The sequence below is a fragment of the Vombatus ursinus genome, unplaced genomic scaffold, assembly GCF_900497805.2.
Source record: "Vombatus ursinus unplaced genomic scaffold, bare-nosed wombat genome assembly UNPS02014832.1, whole genome shotgun sequence".
Classification (NCBI taxonomy): Eukaryota; Metazoa; Chordata; class Mammalia; order Diprotodontia; family Vombatidae; genus Vombatus; species Vombatus ursinus.
Genome location: NW_020954610.1, coordinates 53,966,755 through 53,983,071, shown reverse-complemented (window position 1 = coordinate 53,983,071; position 16,317 = coordinate 53,966,755). Strand labels below are relative to the sequence as shown.

General features: G+C 33.8%; 1 protein-coding gene across 1 annotated transcript in view; it reads right to left on the bottom strand.

Annotated features, from left to right (window-relative positions):
- USP7 (ubiquitin specific peptidase 7) overlaps positions 1-16,317 on the bottom strand; it is a 94,385-nt gene that overhangs the window by 25,606 nt on the left and 52,462 nt on the right. The window contains exons 3-8 of the mRNA XM_027839159.1: positions 12,582-12,780; positions 9,206-9,344; positions 8,351-8,439; positions 4,416-4,524; positions 3,617-3,747; positions 665-719 (exon numbers count right to left, since the gene is read on the bottom strand). Of these exons, the coding sequence (XP_027694960.1) occupies positions 665-719; positions 3,617-3,747; positions 4,416-4,524; positions 8,351-8,439; positions 9,206-9,344; positions 12,582-12,780 (722 nt within the window). The remainder of the gene's footprint in view (positions 1-664; positions 720-3,616; positions 3,748-4,415; positions 4,525-8,350; positions 8,440-9,205; positions 9,345-12,581; positions 12,781-16,317) is intronic.

The following is a 16,317-nucleotide window of genomic DNA, read 5'->3' as shown; positions in this document are numbered from 1 at the left end:
GTGGAAATATTCCAAGCTGGTGTTGAAGTGGGAGATCCACATGTAGGTTAAATTACGAAGGGAGAAGCCAGGTATTGTGGTATATAAAGAGATGACTAAATGTTGTAAAGTAGTGTTGGACCCAAAGCGATTTCTATTAAGCACATCTAATTCAATCTGCTCACTATACTACATATACATTCTCACTATAATAGACTAAATTTGCATTAATTTTACTTTAAACCTATTTTCCCCTCTAAGTATCCAAGTTCCCAACTTTCTTAAGATTTCCCTTTGCTGGTAATGATTGTATTAAAAGAAAAAGCTACTCTTCCTTCCTAGCAAGGAAATGTTTTGTTTCTAGTTTTAAGCAACTAAATGTAAAATAGATATTCCTTTCTAGAGAGGGAAGAGTATAGTATTAGTCCTAGAAGAGAACTTGCAGAATCGCAGAATTTCACTGCTGGGAAGGGACCTCATGTACGAGACTAACACACTCATTTTACAGAGGGTAACAAAATTTACATCTAAGTTTAGCCAACAGGACCCAATGTCATTCCTTATTGAACAAAGAGATTGTATATACACCTAGGCTTGACTTTTTATTAAGCAATAAAATGTACTTTATTTTCTTTTTTTAAACCTATTTTACATAATCAGGGTAAAAATACTGCTGGAAACTTACCACTCGACATAGTTCTTGGACATCATGTTGCATGAAGCTGTCTAAAGTCTCCCATCTTTTAAAAGACAAAAATAAAATTTCTATTTTATGGAACTGTAGATTTAAAGAGCTGGAAAGACACTCTAGTCCAACCCCAGCATTTTAACAATGAAGAAATTTGGGCCAATGAGGACGAAGTGGCTTGTTCAAGGAAGTGCAGGTGAGAGAGGAAGCAGAAGCAGAGCTCTAACCCAAAGACTACAAATCTGCCTCTGGATTTGTACCAGATTAAATCTTAACAATTTAAACTGTAAGCAGAATTCAACAATAATTTGGAGAATTTATGTACTCAATTTATGTACAACTGACTGATATTTATGCTGAAAAGATGTACACTTTTACAAAGTTGGAATGTTTAAATGCAGAATTTTTCCAGTGATAAAATTAAATAAGAGCACTAGTCTATTCAATGTCCAAATTCTGTTTTGAAAATATTATAATTGAGATCCTGGAGATCTGAGAGAAATTTAGAGTCTATATATCTATAAAATACTTTCTACATACAGAGTCTATCCTAAGTCAAATATCACCACCTAAGATCCTGGTGCCTGAAAAAAAAATTCTCAAGTTAAATGGTAAAATTCAATGATGTTAAGAGCCACGAAGAAAGAGAAACATGGAAACTGCCTCCAAAATTGTGAATGACATCCTTTTACTTTCTAAGGATCTCACCATTTATAGAAATATTTTTTGAGCAAACAAACTTTTCTTGAGGGGGAGATCTATGGCATATAACAACCATAACAATAGGGGAGAGAAAGGTATAGGGAATTTTCAATGTAGAAATCCAATCTACCCATGAATAACTCACCTGAAACTTGCCTGAGGATTTCAGAAGTGAACCAAAATAATAAGCAGTATTTGAATCTAAATCTTCGTGACTCTAAGGCCAACCACCTTCTATCCACTATTACATAGTCTATTTCTTAGTGAAGTTTGAGAAATCACAAATAAAAGATTTTACATGCAAGGTTCATGATTCTATGTTCTTTACTGTTACTTCAAGGAAGAAAGATGTATACATGAAATAAGACATTAAAAATACAAACACCAAAAAAACAGCAGTGAATTCTGGAAAAATACCCAAGGGGAACAAAGAGTTCAAAAATAATTAAGGCAGTTTACACTACACCTTGTTAACAGATACACTTAAAATTTTCTGAATGTGTATTTTTTCTTTGTGAAATTGAAATTTCCTGATTACTAAATTCAGAGTAAGAATATCAAGTTCCAGCTGCCAATTTTGCGAGATGCTGTGAAGGTTAATTTGACAAGATTTGGCAATTCAATTACAATAATGGTGAAGGATAGTAAGGAATCAATAAGAATGCTGATATAGTGAACCTGTGAGAAAATGGAAGAATGGTAAATTAAGAACATAGGCACTTAGGATTTTTCTGAGAAGCAAATTCTTCAGCCTAGATGTATAACAAAAGTCAATTTTTATAGACTGTCAGGATATAGAATGTGTTGCTAATTAACTGATGCATCAACAAAAATATTTAACACAAAGAATTCTAATTATAAATGAAATTGTAGACTTCCATTATAGTATATTTTAAAAGTTATCCTTAATAAAATAAACTGAAGCTTGTTTCTTATGAATTTTGTATTAACATACTTATGATCTGTGTACGTACTCATTTTGATTCTTGTTTTGATTTTACTCTGTACCAAATTACATAAAATTTCAACAAATTCAAGCAACATTTACTAAGCACTTAATATTTACAAGGCACTGGGCCAAGTAGTGGGAATCCAGGGTGGGAAATTATACAGAATTGTTCCCTTGGAGTTTATATTTTTACAAGAAGGATAAACATTAACACAAATAATTTAAAGTAAATTAGCAAAAGGGATGTGAAAAGCTTAAGCAGTTGGACCGGACAAGTACTTTGACAAAGGATTCTACGAGAGAAGGTGAGGAAGGTATGCAATGCAGACATGGGAGATAATATATTCAAAGGCACAGAACATTTTATCAGTCATTTGTGTTTAAAAAAGTGGCATATTTCATCAATTCATACGTTGAAGTATGCGGCAATTGAGCTATTCACGATTTGTCAGATTACTTTCTACTTTTGATACTAACATGTGTGTAGACATTACCCCTTCAAGCTTGGGTCAATAACAATCCTATGTAAGGATCATCAACTCAAAGATCTGAGTATTTTTATATCTCTGACTAGTCCCTATTGCTTTCTAAAAGACTATACTAATTTAAAATTTTGCCATCAGTCTATCTGTTTCTCCACAGTCCTGCTGGCACAGAACCACGTATGTATTTTCCATTTCACTTATTATTGGAAAGACATGGCTACTATTGGTAAATCTACTTTTACCACTTAATTTAATGAGGAATAAAACTTGTACAGATCCCTTCTTGAATACAAATACCAAATTTGTATCAACTATTGTTGCTGAAATTTTCATTCCAATTTTTTCATTTCCAGATATGCTGCTTTTCTTTTGTGCATACATCAAACTACTATATTTTTTTTCTGAAATTTTTCATTTAAGGTTTTTAAGAATTTAAAAATTCAGATCACTGAAGTTCCCAGGGAATTTGTATTAAATGGTGTCAAGTTTTTCTTCAATTACGATTGTGAGAGCTTAGAAGATATGTCAAAGCAGTCCTAATGAAATGAAGCCAATTCCTTTAATCTCTTCCAACACGTTTTGAAAATAAACATTGGAATATAATACACAGTGGAACACCTGCTTGAACCCCATATTACCCTATTTTTATTCATTTCTATGTCTCACTATTCCATTTTAAGAAGGAAAACCAGTGTGGATTAAGGTTTTAAACTGGAAATTGATTAATGCACTATTAATATGCATGCTTAAATCAATTTTAGAGAAAATTTCCACTTTTAAATGCAAGTAAGAATTGGGTTTCTTCATACTTACCCAAATGATTTTGTTAGCTTTTTTGTTCCTACTGGTTTGTCACTGTGTTGTAGTTCATAAAAAACTCTTTGTAAGGCTAAAGGAACACTTTTTGATGAGTCATCACCTTCTGTTGGCATCATGTATACAGCCTAAAAGGAATCATTTATTTAAAGTTATAAAAATACGCCATTTTTGCACTCATTCCTGCTGTGAGAAATTTGCTGTCTTAAATACAAATATACATTTTTTTCCATGTACCGGTAATTGAGGTCTCTCAAATATTTAAAAAGTAATATTTAGGCAAAACCTAAGGTTCACCTTGATAAGAGAAAATTTCATATCTTAAAATGATGTAACTTTATTAACTTTCAGATCATGCCAAAGCAAACTTGGTCAGGTCCTATTATTATAAGCTAATTAGTAGGTAAGCAACCATACATCAAAATGAGAACATTGGAATCCAGAACATGTTGAAATATATGCCAATTATTAACAGCTAAGGCTGATTAGCAAAATACATTTAGTAATGATAAACACTTCTTATAATAAAAGGTCTACATATTAATATGAAATATAAAAGGATAAACATATAGTTTATTTCTCAAATAGAAATCTGTGAACAATTAGAGGTAGAGGCATGGTTTGTAAAGCTAAAACATATTCACGGTATTTTAATCACCTGTGTGATTAACAAGAACAATGAGTGAATAAAGGCAAATTTTATGTTAAGTCTACTAAAAGGATGTTCCTGAGTATTCTTCTAAGTGAAAAGGTACAAGACAAAAGAAAACAGAAGGAGAAATATGATACACTTTACCTTGCGTAGTTGATTTGTGAAAAATAAAGTTTGTAACAAACTGTTCATGTAACAAGTTGCTCCCTGGTTCTTTAAACCAACATATCCCGTATGCTTCTTGGAATCCCACCTAAAAACAGTTTAAGGGTAAGGGTAAAAGCTATGTACTTATGTATGTACAGATGTACACATGTACGTATGTGTTTTAACTATTTACCCTCATATTAAACATCACAAACATCTCAAAGTATCTAAATACTGCATAGGATGGAAAAAAGATTGATTTATTATCCATGTTAAAATGATAGAAGCCTGAGTAATTATTAGCCATGAAATTTACTACTGACCCATGTAACTGAGCATTGTATTAATGAAATCAAGGACAAAGGTTTACAGTGAGCTGGCTGGTTTTGGCATTTAATACTTAAGACAAAACCTCTAATCCCAGCCAAATGCCATGGAAATTGGTGGTATTGGTTTAAAAAAAAAAAGGCTGAAACAATTGATGAATTAGGGGAACTATGTTGTAACTAAGGAAAAATACATGAGAACGCATGCCCTAAAACACAGGTAAAATCCTACTGTAACAAATTCAACTTCCAAGTGTAGCAAATAGAGATTTGGCCTCATCATCATGAATATCTGGCTTAAGTCCCACCTCTGACACATACAGTACTGGCAAACCACCTCACCTAAACCTCTCCTAGAAAAACTGCAGTTTTACAGTTGCTGATTTCTATTGGCAGAGGTAAACGTACAATCTACAGATACGACATTCCCTAATATCGAGGAGATGAAATTAAAACAGAACTGAATGCTGAAAGTGAAGAGTATTTAGAATACAGAATAAAAGCTGATGGTTTCCTGTCACGAAGGAACAGAATCCATGAATAGAGGACAGGTATGGAAAAGTCAACCAAAAGAATGCTTGGTTTAAAAAGAAAATTATCACTAAATTTTTTCTTTACCAAAGAAGACTATGAGGAAATAAAGAGTAATTAGATCTAATTACTAAATCATATAAATATAAATAAAATAAATAATAATTAAAGATTGTCTTACTTAATTTCCTTTTGCATTAATATGATGTAAACAAGAGTGGGTATTAAAATTGAGAGGGAGGAACCAAACAGGGGAGAGTGTTATTTTAAAGAAAGGATTCTTAGGAGTATTCAGAATGGGGTGGGGAAAGGGGAGAGATGAGGAGAAAATTTGGAACTCAAAATCTTGTGGAAGTGAATGTTGAAAACTGAAAATAAATTAAAAAAAAAAGTTAATGGGGAGAGATAACACATAGGTTTGACAGAGGAGGAAACCCAAATATACTAAACTCCATTATCTATATCACAATCTGTTTATGGCATACTTGGTGAATCTACTGGCTCCTAAGAGCAGTATTTTTAAAATTTAATTTATGGAATAAAACAATCATTACCATAACATTATATAATTAAAAAAGGATGATTGCACATGAAATTGCAAATCCGTTATGTACAACTTGCTATTCATTTTAAATATATAACAAAGTTATAGTGTAAAAAAAATACAATAAAGAAAGGATTCTTAATCCTTTTTGTATCATGAATCCCTTTAGCAGTTTGGTGAAGCCAATCAACTTCCTTCTCCAAATGATATTACAAAATACATGATAAAGGAAACCAATTATATTGAAAGTTATGAAAATATTTAAAAATAAAAGTTCACAGACATCAGTTAAAAACTTCTGTTTTACAAAGCTCTGGTACATGGGTGAGCACCCTTGGCCTGTGAATGCAGGGAAACAGGATGTCTTTGTATGCCCAACAACGCCACACAGTAGGTATGTGTTTGCTGGACTGAAGATTTTCAAAGTAACTGGTGATAAGTATTTGCTATACTATCGTTTTGGGTTAACCAAAGAGTTTTCATTTGTGGGATGATTAAAGCATATAAGGGTTGGAGAAAAGATTTAAACACTGGTCAGGTTATTTTTTCTTTAATTAAATTTCTTTAATTAAATTTTTGTTGTTAGTTTTTTAATGGTACAAAAACCAGTTTTTGAATAAGCCTTCTGTGGCAATTACTTATTTTGAAATACGAAAATAAGGAGCTCAGAGGAAAGCTCTGCTCATAATACTGGTAACTAATAATAACTTTCCAAATACTAGTGGTAGGTAATATGCTTAATTTGATCCATGATCTCATAAATAAGGGCAATATCTACAATGCACATTAACACATTCACATCTTCATACTCTGTTGGAGTAAGGTCCTACAAAAAGGAGGCATAATGCTGTGGAAATAATGCTAAGTTTGGAGTCTACAGAACCTTGAATTTAATCTCACCTTTAATATTTAATAGCTGTGTGACCATGGGAAAGTATCACACCCATTTCTAGTTTTACAACTAAGCCTATTTGACAAAGGCAATTAGGATCCTGGTGATCAAATTAAAGTATTTGTAAAATAACTTTGCAAACCTTAAAGCACTATATAAAATCTTCCCTGTTATTTTGCAAGTCCTCCCATATGTTCTCCATAGTGAATCTACTGCACATACTGATGGCTCTCTAAGTCATTTAACAATTTCTAAGAGTCTCAGCATAGCAATTAGTCTATCTGCTTTGCCAGATGAACAACCCAATCAAACATTTCCTGAGTACCTTCTGTACTACTCCTTTATGTATGTCACTGTTGGTAATATTCCACAATCTACTTAACATGAATCTTTCTATTGTCTTTTGGGTCACAAACCACTTTTGATTCTTTTAAATTTTTTAATGTTTCATGATTTGCAGGCAAGATGAATCTGTGTATCAGGAAGTAGTTTGGGAATGTTGAAAGAACCAGGCAATTTCCCAAATGTAATCCAGCCTTATCTTTCTCTCTGATTTAATTATGGGCAAAACTCATTGTCCATCTGCAGTGTCTTCCCAAGATGAATGTGTTAATGGACTGTCCATCTAACTGCATGCCATAGTCTAAGTACAGGTAGAGGCATTCTTTATTCATTTTAATTTTCCTTTGAGTGGTTTATTATCTTATTGAGGAAATATTCTGAGACTTGATAGCCTCAGTACAATGTCATCCATAAATGCAGTACTGGGAGAACTTCACCAGCAAAAGGAAATTCCTGTTCCATTTCGATGTTGGATAGAATACCTATCAGTCAAGCACATATACCTGCTGTTTTAAATTTCACTTGATATTGATAATTACAAAAAGTTATTTTCATATATGGGGGGATTTTCTATGATCTTAACATACATGTGAGATACATGCCACTGGAGGAAAGCCTTTGGGGCTATGTTTTGCTGTCATGTGCTTGTAGTTGTAAAAGAGGAAGGAGATAGAGGAAGGGCTTATCTATGCTATAAACTTTTACTTATTTGTAAAGGACATGGTCTACTATCATAGGAGGTTTTGATGGATGTGTTTAATTTAAAAATACTTATGGGGACAAATTCCAATCCATTCATGCTTTCTCATTCTGTGTAACTCTTATCCTATATGGGTAAGTCTATTTATTTACATACAATGTTCCTCTCAAATCAGTAAATAAATGGCCATCTTCCTTTGAAGCTACAATGTGGTATGAAACCCTGAGGTAGAATTCCTGAAGGCTATACCTACAAAGAAAGTATGGTAGGCCCAATACCAAAATAAAAAGTCATCAAGTATAGACTTTTCAATGGACTTTTCAATCTACCATACAAGGAATGCGCTAGCTAAATCTGGAGAGCCTTAATAACAAATTAATGTTAGAGATACTAATTTTTCAGTCACTCTAATGCTAAAAGATGGTCTGCTAAATCATAGAAGGATTGTGATCTGTGTCTAAGGATATCTCCACACCAATGAAATCAACAGCCCCTACAACTGCGGTAGTAAAGAGCATTAGAAATATAGCTCCTGTTTAATATATTCTGATGGCTTGACTAAAGGAAACTTTCTTGAAGACAAAACTGAAAACTTACGCAACTCCATGGGGAGCATCTGCCTGTACATAGACTTCAAAAGTAACCTTGTCATCTTCTATAAATCCTTTTTCAGGATCAGTAACTTCCTACAAAATAGAAAAAAAGACTGTTGAATCTGCATAGGACATAACAAGCTTATATCTACTCAATTCTATTTTGTTAAAATTTATTTTTGGCAAGAGTAGGTATTATGAAATACATAAATTCTTTCCAAATAGACAGTAGTTATACTATTGACATGTAAGTTTCTTTTAAGTAAGGATTGTTTAATTAATTGAATACATGTTTGACCAATAAGTAGCACCCTCCACTCCAAGTCACATCTTTGTGAAGCTTCAGCAATCCTGCTTTTGGTTTTTATTTTTGTAATATTTCAGTGTGCAGTGCACCAAGCAAGGCATAAAAGACCCACTAGACATTTAAGAAATTACTCCAAGAATATAAAGATGCTACCAACAGTTTAATTTAGTTCCTTAAAATGTTTACATCAAACCAGTGATAATGATACAAAAGGCTCAAACATCAGTAGTTTTATAGAATCTGCAGGTACTAATAATGATAAATGATTCAAAATTTCAGCTGTTTTTGTTTTCCTGTTGTAGATATCAGCTACTGCTTAGTCTTTACCTACAATACAGCATATACATATTCCCAACTGGGCACAGCCTCATATAAAAGTTCCCTTGGTAAACTGGAAAAACATGCAGTATCAGTAAAGAATTTTTGCCCATATACTTAACATCTTGATGCTAAAATCCATAGTCATTTTATGAACAGGAATCATACAGCATTTAGTGAAATAAGTGATATAAAATCTAATTGTAATATATACTAAGCACATTGTTAACTTACACTCCATGCCATGAAATTGGAAAATCCCCAATCATTTTCTTTATGAAAGAATAAGTGACTGATGCGGCGGCTGAATGATTTTTCATCATCTTTATAATTTATTATCTTCAGCACAGCTTGTGCATGACAAGACCATGACCTGTTTTTAAAAAGTATATGAATATATGAAAGGCTCAGTTGATAAACTAATATATTTAAGACACCACCATAGTGCCTTAAGACCTTACTTTGTATAGTTTAACAAATTAGTTTGAAAACCTGATTAAGAGGCAGAAAAAGCATTAAGTTTTATTTTTTTTTAATTTTCTTTGGTGAGAAACTGGTTGTACCAAAAACAGTTACAATAAGATAAAAAGAACAGTATCTGCTATTCCTGTTGTAGCTTTTTTAAAAATTGGACCTGTGATTTCATTGGTGTAGAGAGTTCCTGGTAAGGAAGCTCTCTCAACCAATGCAGGTCAGCAGCTATTCTGCAACCTTAGAAAGTTGCTTAGGGGCAGCTAGGTGGCATAGTGGCTAGAGCTCTGGCCTTAGAGTCAGAAGTACCCGAGTTCAAATCTGGCCTCAGACACTTGACACTTACTAGCTGTGTGACCCTGGGCAAATCATTTAACCCCAACTGCTTCATCAAAAAAAGCAAAAACAAACAAACAGAAAGAAAAAAAAGAAAAGTTGCCTGGGGCACTGAGGTTAAGGAACTTTCCTGAGGTCATAAAACCAGAATGTGTCAGAGGGGAAATGTGAACCCAATATGGCCCTCTTTTACAGCACCATGCTGCCTCTCTAAAAATTACTCTTTCAATAAAAAATTTACAAGCTCATTGTTTTGCAACAGCATAAAAGTTACTTGTTCTTCTTTAAACAACATAAAGGGGGCAGCCAGATGGCACAATGGATAGAACACTGGCCCTGGAGTCAGGAGGACTTGAGTTCACATTCAGCCTCAGACATTTAGTTGTGTGACCCTGGGCAAGTCATTTAACCCCACTGCCTAGCCAAAAAATAATTAAAAAAAATTTAAAAAAACCAACACAAAAAACAAACAACGTAAGGAAGATAATAATGTTTTCAAATGGCAATGCCCAAAATATTCTAACAATAAAGATACTGATTTTAGGTGTCAATATAGCTAAATATCAAAGGGCTGAAGTCAGCCAGCAAACTTTACTTTTACAATTCTCTTTTGTTATCTAATAAGAAGAAATAATAAGATCAATAATTACCATGACAGTTTGTAAGCCATCAGGTATACATAAAACCACATAAAAAAAGGTAACGTGTAGATTATGTGCTTCAAGTTTGCAAAGAAAAGTGAATAGTGGAAACCTAAGAAAAATGCCTTCATGACTAATCAAATGCATGACCTAGCCATCTTCACTCAGGTGACATGGCAGAATTCCAAAATGGAATCTTGTACTGATGTTTAGAAAAGTATCATTTAATGTGATACCTCTGCTTGTCTATTGGAGAACAGAATTCAGAATTCAACTATGAGAACTGCAGCTAAGGACCAAAAGCCCCAACATTAAATTTTTACTAGTCATAAGCAAATGTTGTGCTGGTAAACATGCCCTAATTTCGTGTGTGTTTGTGTGTGTGTGTGGTTTTTGTTTTTTTTTTTTTAACCAATAAGAGGTTGTATGTTGGGCTGTAAATTTTTGGCACTAGATTGTTTTGAACTTTGGCCTCCCTGTATTCTTCTCTTTTGAATATTTTGTCTAAACTGTGTTGAAAATGAACCAGTTTTCTTGCCTAGGAAACTCTGAATCTAGAGTTAAAATGAATCTGAGAATACTTAGTCCAACCTCCTTATTTTATAGATAAGAAGGCTCAGCCTGGAAGAGATGAAAGGACTCGCCCCAATCACACTAGTAGCAAGCAAATAGCAGAGATAGGAGATAAGCCTAAGTCCTCAGAAATCCAGATTGAGGACTCTTTCCATAACACACTATGCTGCACCCTGATTCATGTGCATGTGAAAGATCAACAAAACTAGGATGACAGACCAGTATTTATCCCCAATCTAATGTGGATTATGAAGATTAAATAAGAAAGGCTAGTCCTAAGGATTTTTCAAAGCAAGCCCTTTCTCAATACATTTAGGTGATATTTATAAACATTATTAAGTGATACCAGCCACAGAGATTTATGGAACAAAAATGAGATTTGTATTACAATTTTCTTTTACTGTGCTCTACTGTATATTTTCTTTTTTTTTTTTTTGTTTTGTTTTTAAGCAATTGGGGTTAAGTGACTTGCCCAGGGTCACACAGCTAGTAAGTGTCAAATGTTAGGTCTGAGGCTGGATTTGAACTCAGGTCCTCCTGAATTCAGGGCTGGTGCTCTATCCACTGTGCCCCACCACCAAACAAGGCATATTTTCTACACTCCTTAATTTAAGCATACCATTTATAATCATCAAGTTATGGGTATAGGAATGAAGAGAAAAGTGGGCTTGTCCCACCTTAGAACTTTGAAGAAGTGCTTTTACTACTCTAATGAATTTCCTCATCTATGAAATGAAAGGAGTTGGATTGTACAGAGGTGGGGAACCTGTGTCCTAGAAGCCACTTGTGGCCTTCTAGATCCTCAGGTGTGGCCTTTTGACTGAGTCCAAATTTTACAAACCAAATCCTTTTATTAAGGGGATTTGTTTTGTGAAGCTTTGATTCAGTCAAAGGGTCGCACCTGAGGACCTAGAGGGCCACATGCAGCCTCCAGGCTATAGGTTCCCCACTCCTGGACTAGAAGAACTCTATGGCCCCTTTTAGTTCTAAATCCAATGATCTTCTGTAAAGAATCATAACTTCTACATATGCTGTTTTATAAATTCACAAAATGTGAAGATTTTTCCCTGTTCTCAATATTTTTTGGAAATTAAATGAATAACATTTTCAACACAACAGGGGATGGGGAAGATACCCCAAACATACACTGCAGTATGCTAGAAAAGGCCCAGGTTTGACAACAAGAAGTGAGTGCTAGCCCTAGGTCTATCACTAACTAGTTAGATCACATTAAGGCAAGTTGTTTAATCTCTCTGGGTTTTAGTTTGCTCACTCATAAATAAGCAACTTTCATCAAGATGAGTCCCAAAGTACCTTCAGTTTTTCTTTGGATCTAGGTTGCTTAAAAATGTAGATATTTGTATCTACATTTGTAAAAAATATATAAAAAAAAACACCACATAAGAGACAAGTTAGCAATTGTCAAATTATGAGGTGGTCTCCCCTAAGAAGATTTTAAGAGAAATTACTTTCACATTTTCCAAAGGGGAAAAAAAGTCCTTGTATTACATGTATCAAACTTGTTTAATGAAAGTTTGATTAACATTGCTATTTATGGATTTTTATTGCCATCATATGAAGTATCTTACGTGGAGTCAGATTCAGCATTGCATTGGAGAAAGAATCCTACGCTTTTTTGGTGTGGTCTGTCTGGATAAAATCGTGGCATCACCATGATCTTCCATGGAAGATTCCGTACAAAACATGGAGGACTAAGGACTGACTCACTCAGCCTGCTGAAACGTTCAACTGTAAACTGAAAGGTTGCTTCTGAACGCCAGCTGGTATCTGTAAGAAAAATGGCCAGGAAATCAGAGCATATATGATAATATTCTTCAACTACACATACATAATTCTAGACAACAATAAAATGCCAGAAATAAAAAAACATCCTGCTTGTTGGAAATTCATTGGCCAACCCATTAATGATTAACATGAAGCACAATAATTGTGAGTATAAATCGAGTCCCAACCACTATAACAGATTACTGAATGTGTACTCTAACAGATTAGTAAACGTATACTCATGAAACCTGAAAATGGAAACAGTGACAGTGGAAATTGAAGGGATGACAGAAAACATAAGTTTTTCAGTGAGTAACCAACTTCAACGACAATGAATGGCTCCTTATTGAACTCAATTACCCATGCTGTTGAGAATATCTATTCAGTGTAATGGAAAAAAACATTAAATTTCTACTGTTTCTTTTAATTCACTGACAGTCCAGATAAGCAAGTGGGGAAGAAGAAAAAAGTACAATATTAAAAATTATAGTTGAAATTATTTTTAAAAGGAAAACCAAAGATTTTGAAAATGGGACCCATATATGGCAAAGGCCCAGGCAACTGGAAGAAAAGCTGAGATGGACACATCAATTGTTTTTTGGTTTATAAAGGGATGAAGAAGAGGTAATATAGAATTGAGTGCTTGTCTTCCAGCTTTAAGAATTAATCACCTCCAGGTAAATAAGTACAAAGTTTTGTTTTGTTCTGTTTTTTGATTTTTAAATAACCAGCCCCATGCTCCTAATAATGGAAGATCTTCAAACACCAACATACAGCCAAGCAACTGACATTTATTGCATATGAAGGGAGAAAAAACTGACTTTAGAGTTAAAAGCACTAAGGTATTTTTGGTGTACATATATTTTTGGTGTTCAACTGAAAAGTTCCATCTAAGTTGTTGGATGATGGCATCCATTTTCAGAATCATTCTGGGGGGAAAAAAAGCACATAGGCTTTTTTGTCCAATTCTGGGCAAACAATTCATCTTTCCCAACAACACTGTATCATGAAATCTAAAAGTTCCCTCTGATTTTTTCTTGTGGCTAGGATAATTCATTTTTTAAAACCTTATCTAAAGCGAGGTCTTTTCTCTTTTCTTTTCTCTTCCTTTGCATTAGACTATTAGAAGATGGTGTAAATGTAGGATTTCTTGGGGAATCTCTTTTAGTGCTCTCTTGAAGAGCCTTGGCATTAAGGCTTAAGTTTTTAAAAATCTACCACTGTCATCTCCAACATATTCAAATATCTTCTCATTAAGAGTTAAAAAGTCAGTGTTTTATAGACTGAACAAAGAATCTCTGATTTTGATTTCAAGTTAGCATAAAAATTATTTGCAAAAACAATAACCAAAAAAGTAAAATGTATACTTCTCTTATGCCTCTGAACAGGGAAAATGTTTTCCCATTTAATTTTTTTCCTCAGGGATATTCTAATTTGTGTGCACAAGGGTAGAAAATAGCTTACTACACCTTAGCACCTATTGGCCAACCCTTATTCCAGTTAGTGTGCCTACTCCCTATAGACATTATAATTTGGATAAATATCTTAATAAAATCACTCTTGAGTATGATCAACTTTGATGTTCTCAAGATAAGTGACAGAGTAAAAAATAGGCTTTGTAAAAATCTCACTCAACCCACTTTAGAATTAGAAGGTATTACCTTCCTTGGATACGGCAACCAAAATCTCTGAAATGCAAAATGTGGCCTATAGAACAGCACAAGCAGAGAAGCATGGATTGAAATATTTTAGTTCTTCCTGTCTAGTAGGCCAGAGTCGGGCAATGACAAAATGGAGCAACTCACGTACTGTTAGAAGTGGTTAGGGTGGACCATAGCTGGGAGCATAACAGAGTTCCCAATAATTTGCTATTTTTAAAGCTACAGAAGTTTTCAAAGTTTGCTAACACTTGAATTTGTTCTTGAGAAAATATGTCCATCAGTTCTCCCAAGAGGGTAGTATTCTTTGCCATAGATAAACAGAACTATTAAAAGCACACCTAATTTTTGATAACTTCTTATTTCTTTCCCCTCAAAAGCTGTACAAGCAATTTTGAGGAGGAAAGATGTTTCTTTTTAGAGTTCTTCCCTGGTTAGATACCAATGATTTTCTAAAAAGCATAACTATTAAGTCAGAACAAGCCTTAGCACACCAATTCTTTTGTAGAGATAAAGAACCTGCTATAAAGGGAAAGGGTGGGAATTATTCAAGTTAATAGGTCATAGAATGCTTTATGGAATGAGTCACAAAGCACTGTCATATGTGATAACAAAATACTCATAGCACTTTGCAAAACCTCAATACAATGGTAGCACCCATAGACAGATGAGGCTGAGAAATTAATCAGAGATATACATGTTAATAAGAGCTAAGGAACATTCTCATATCTGCTCTAAACATTATACAATTCTAGAACTAAAAATTCTAGTTCAAGGTATTCCCCTGCACAACAAGTAACAATATGCTGTTTCTATTGCTTTGTACATAGTAAGTGTTCTATAAATATGGCTGAATAAACAACTCTTTATTTCTAGGCACTGCTACGATTTTCAATAAAAATAATAGCGATATCCCCAAATTACCATTTTTTATCTTACTGATTGAAGTACTGATTTAGTTTTTTTTAAACGGTGTATTTTAACAATTATGAGCCATGGAAAGGAACATTTAATACCTATTCCTAAAAGCATAAAACTATAAAAAGCAGATTCAAGGCAAAGCATGTTTCTAACCCCAATGGTCTATTATGACAACTCAGCCTACAATATACCACTTTGATGATACAATACAAATTGTATGATTGCTTAAATCTCTACTATGATTCTTTTCATGCCCAAATCTGGAAATGCTCCTTAGTTGGTTGGTTGTTGTCCTTCAATCTCTAAGAGGACCAATATGACAACACTGCAGCAGAGGAGAGTTACAATGTGTCCGACTGTGGCTGATCACACTGATACAAGCTCAGAATGCTCAGGTCAAGCACAAATAGTCCACGTGAACATTTGCAGTGAATTCTCTAAATCTGTGCATCTCACATTTCTTTTGAGAGAAATGCTCCTAAACATAACTTGTCAGAAGTGAGACTCCAGTAGATAAATAACATATTTTGGTCACTCAAATATTTATGATTATGGACCTATGACACTGCAACACAATTTAAAAATGAAATGGTGAAGATTAAGATTTGTGGCAGAATCTGCTGCCCCAATTACTCATTCAGCATAGTTCTGCATAGGTCCGATATATCACTACTGAAAGATGGAAAAGCTAAAAATGTTAGATAACTGCTTATATTCATGTAAAATTTTAATCTTTTTTAAATGAGGGAACAACTCCAGTGGTTCTCAACTGTTATTTAGGCAATTCATATTGACCAAAGAGTATTCTAAAATAAAGGCAGCACTCCCAAAATGAGATCTTAAAGAAATAAAAATCCGATTTTATTTTATACATTTTTTAAAAAGGCTATTTTAACTAAATAAACATGCTTTAGACACACACACACACACACACACACACACACACACACACACACACACA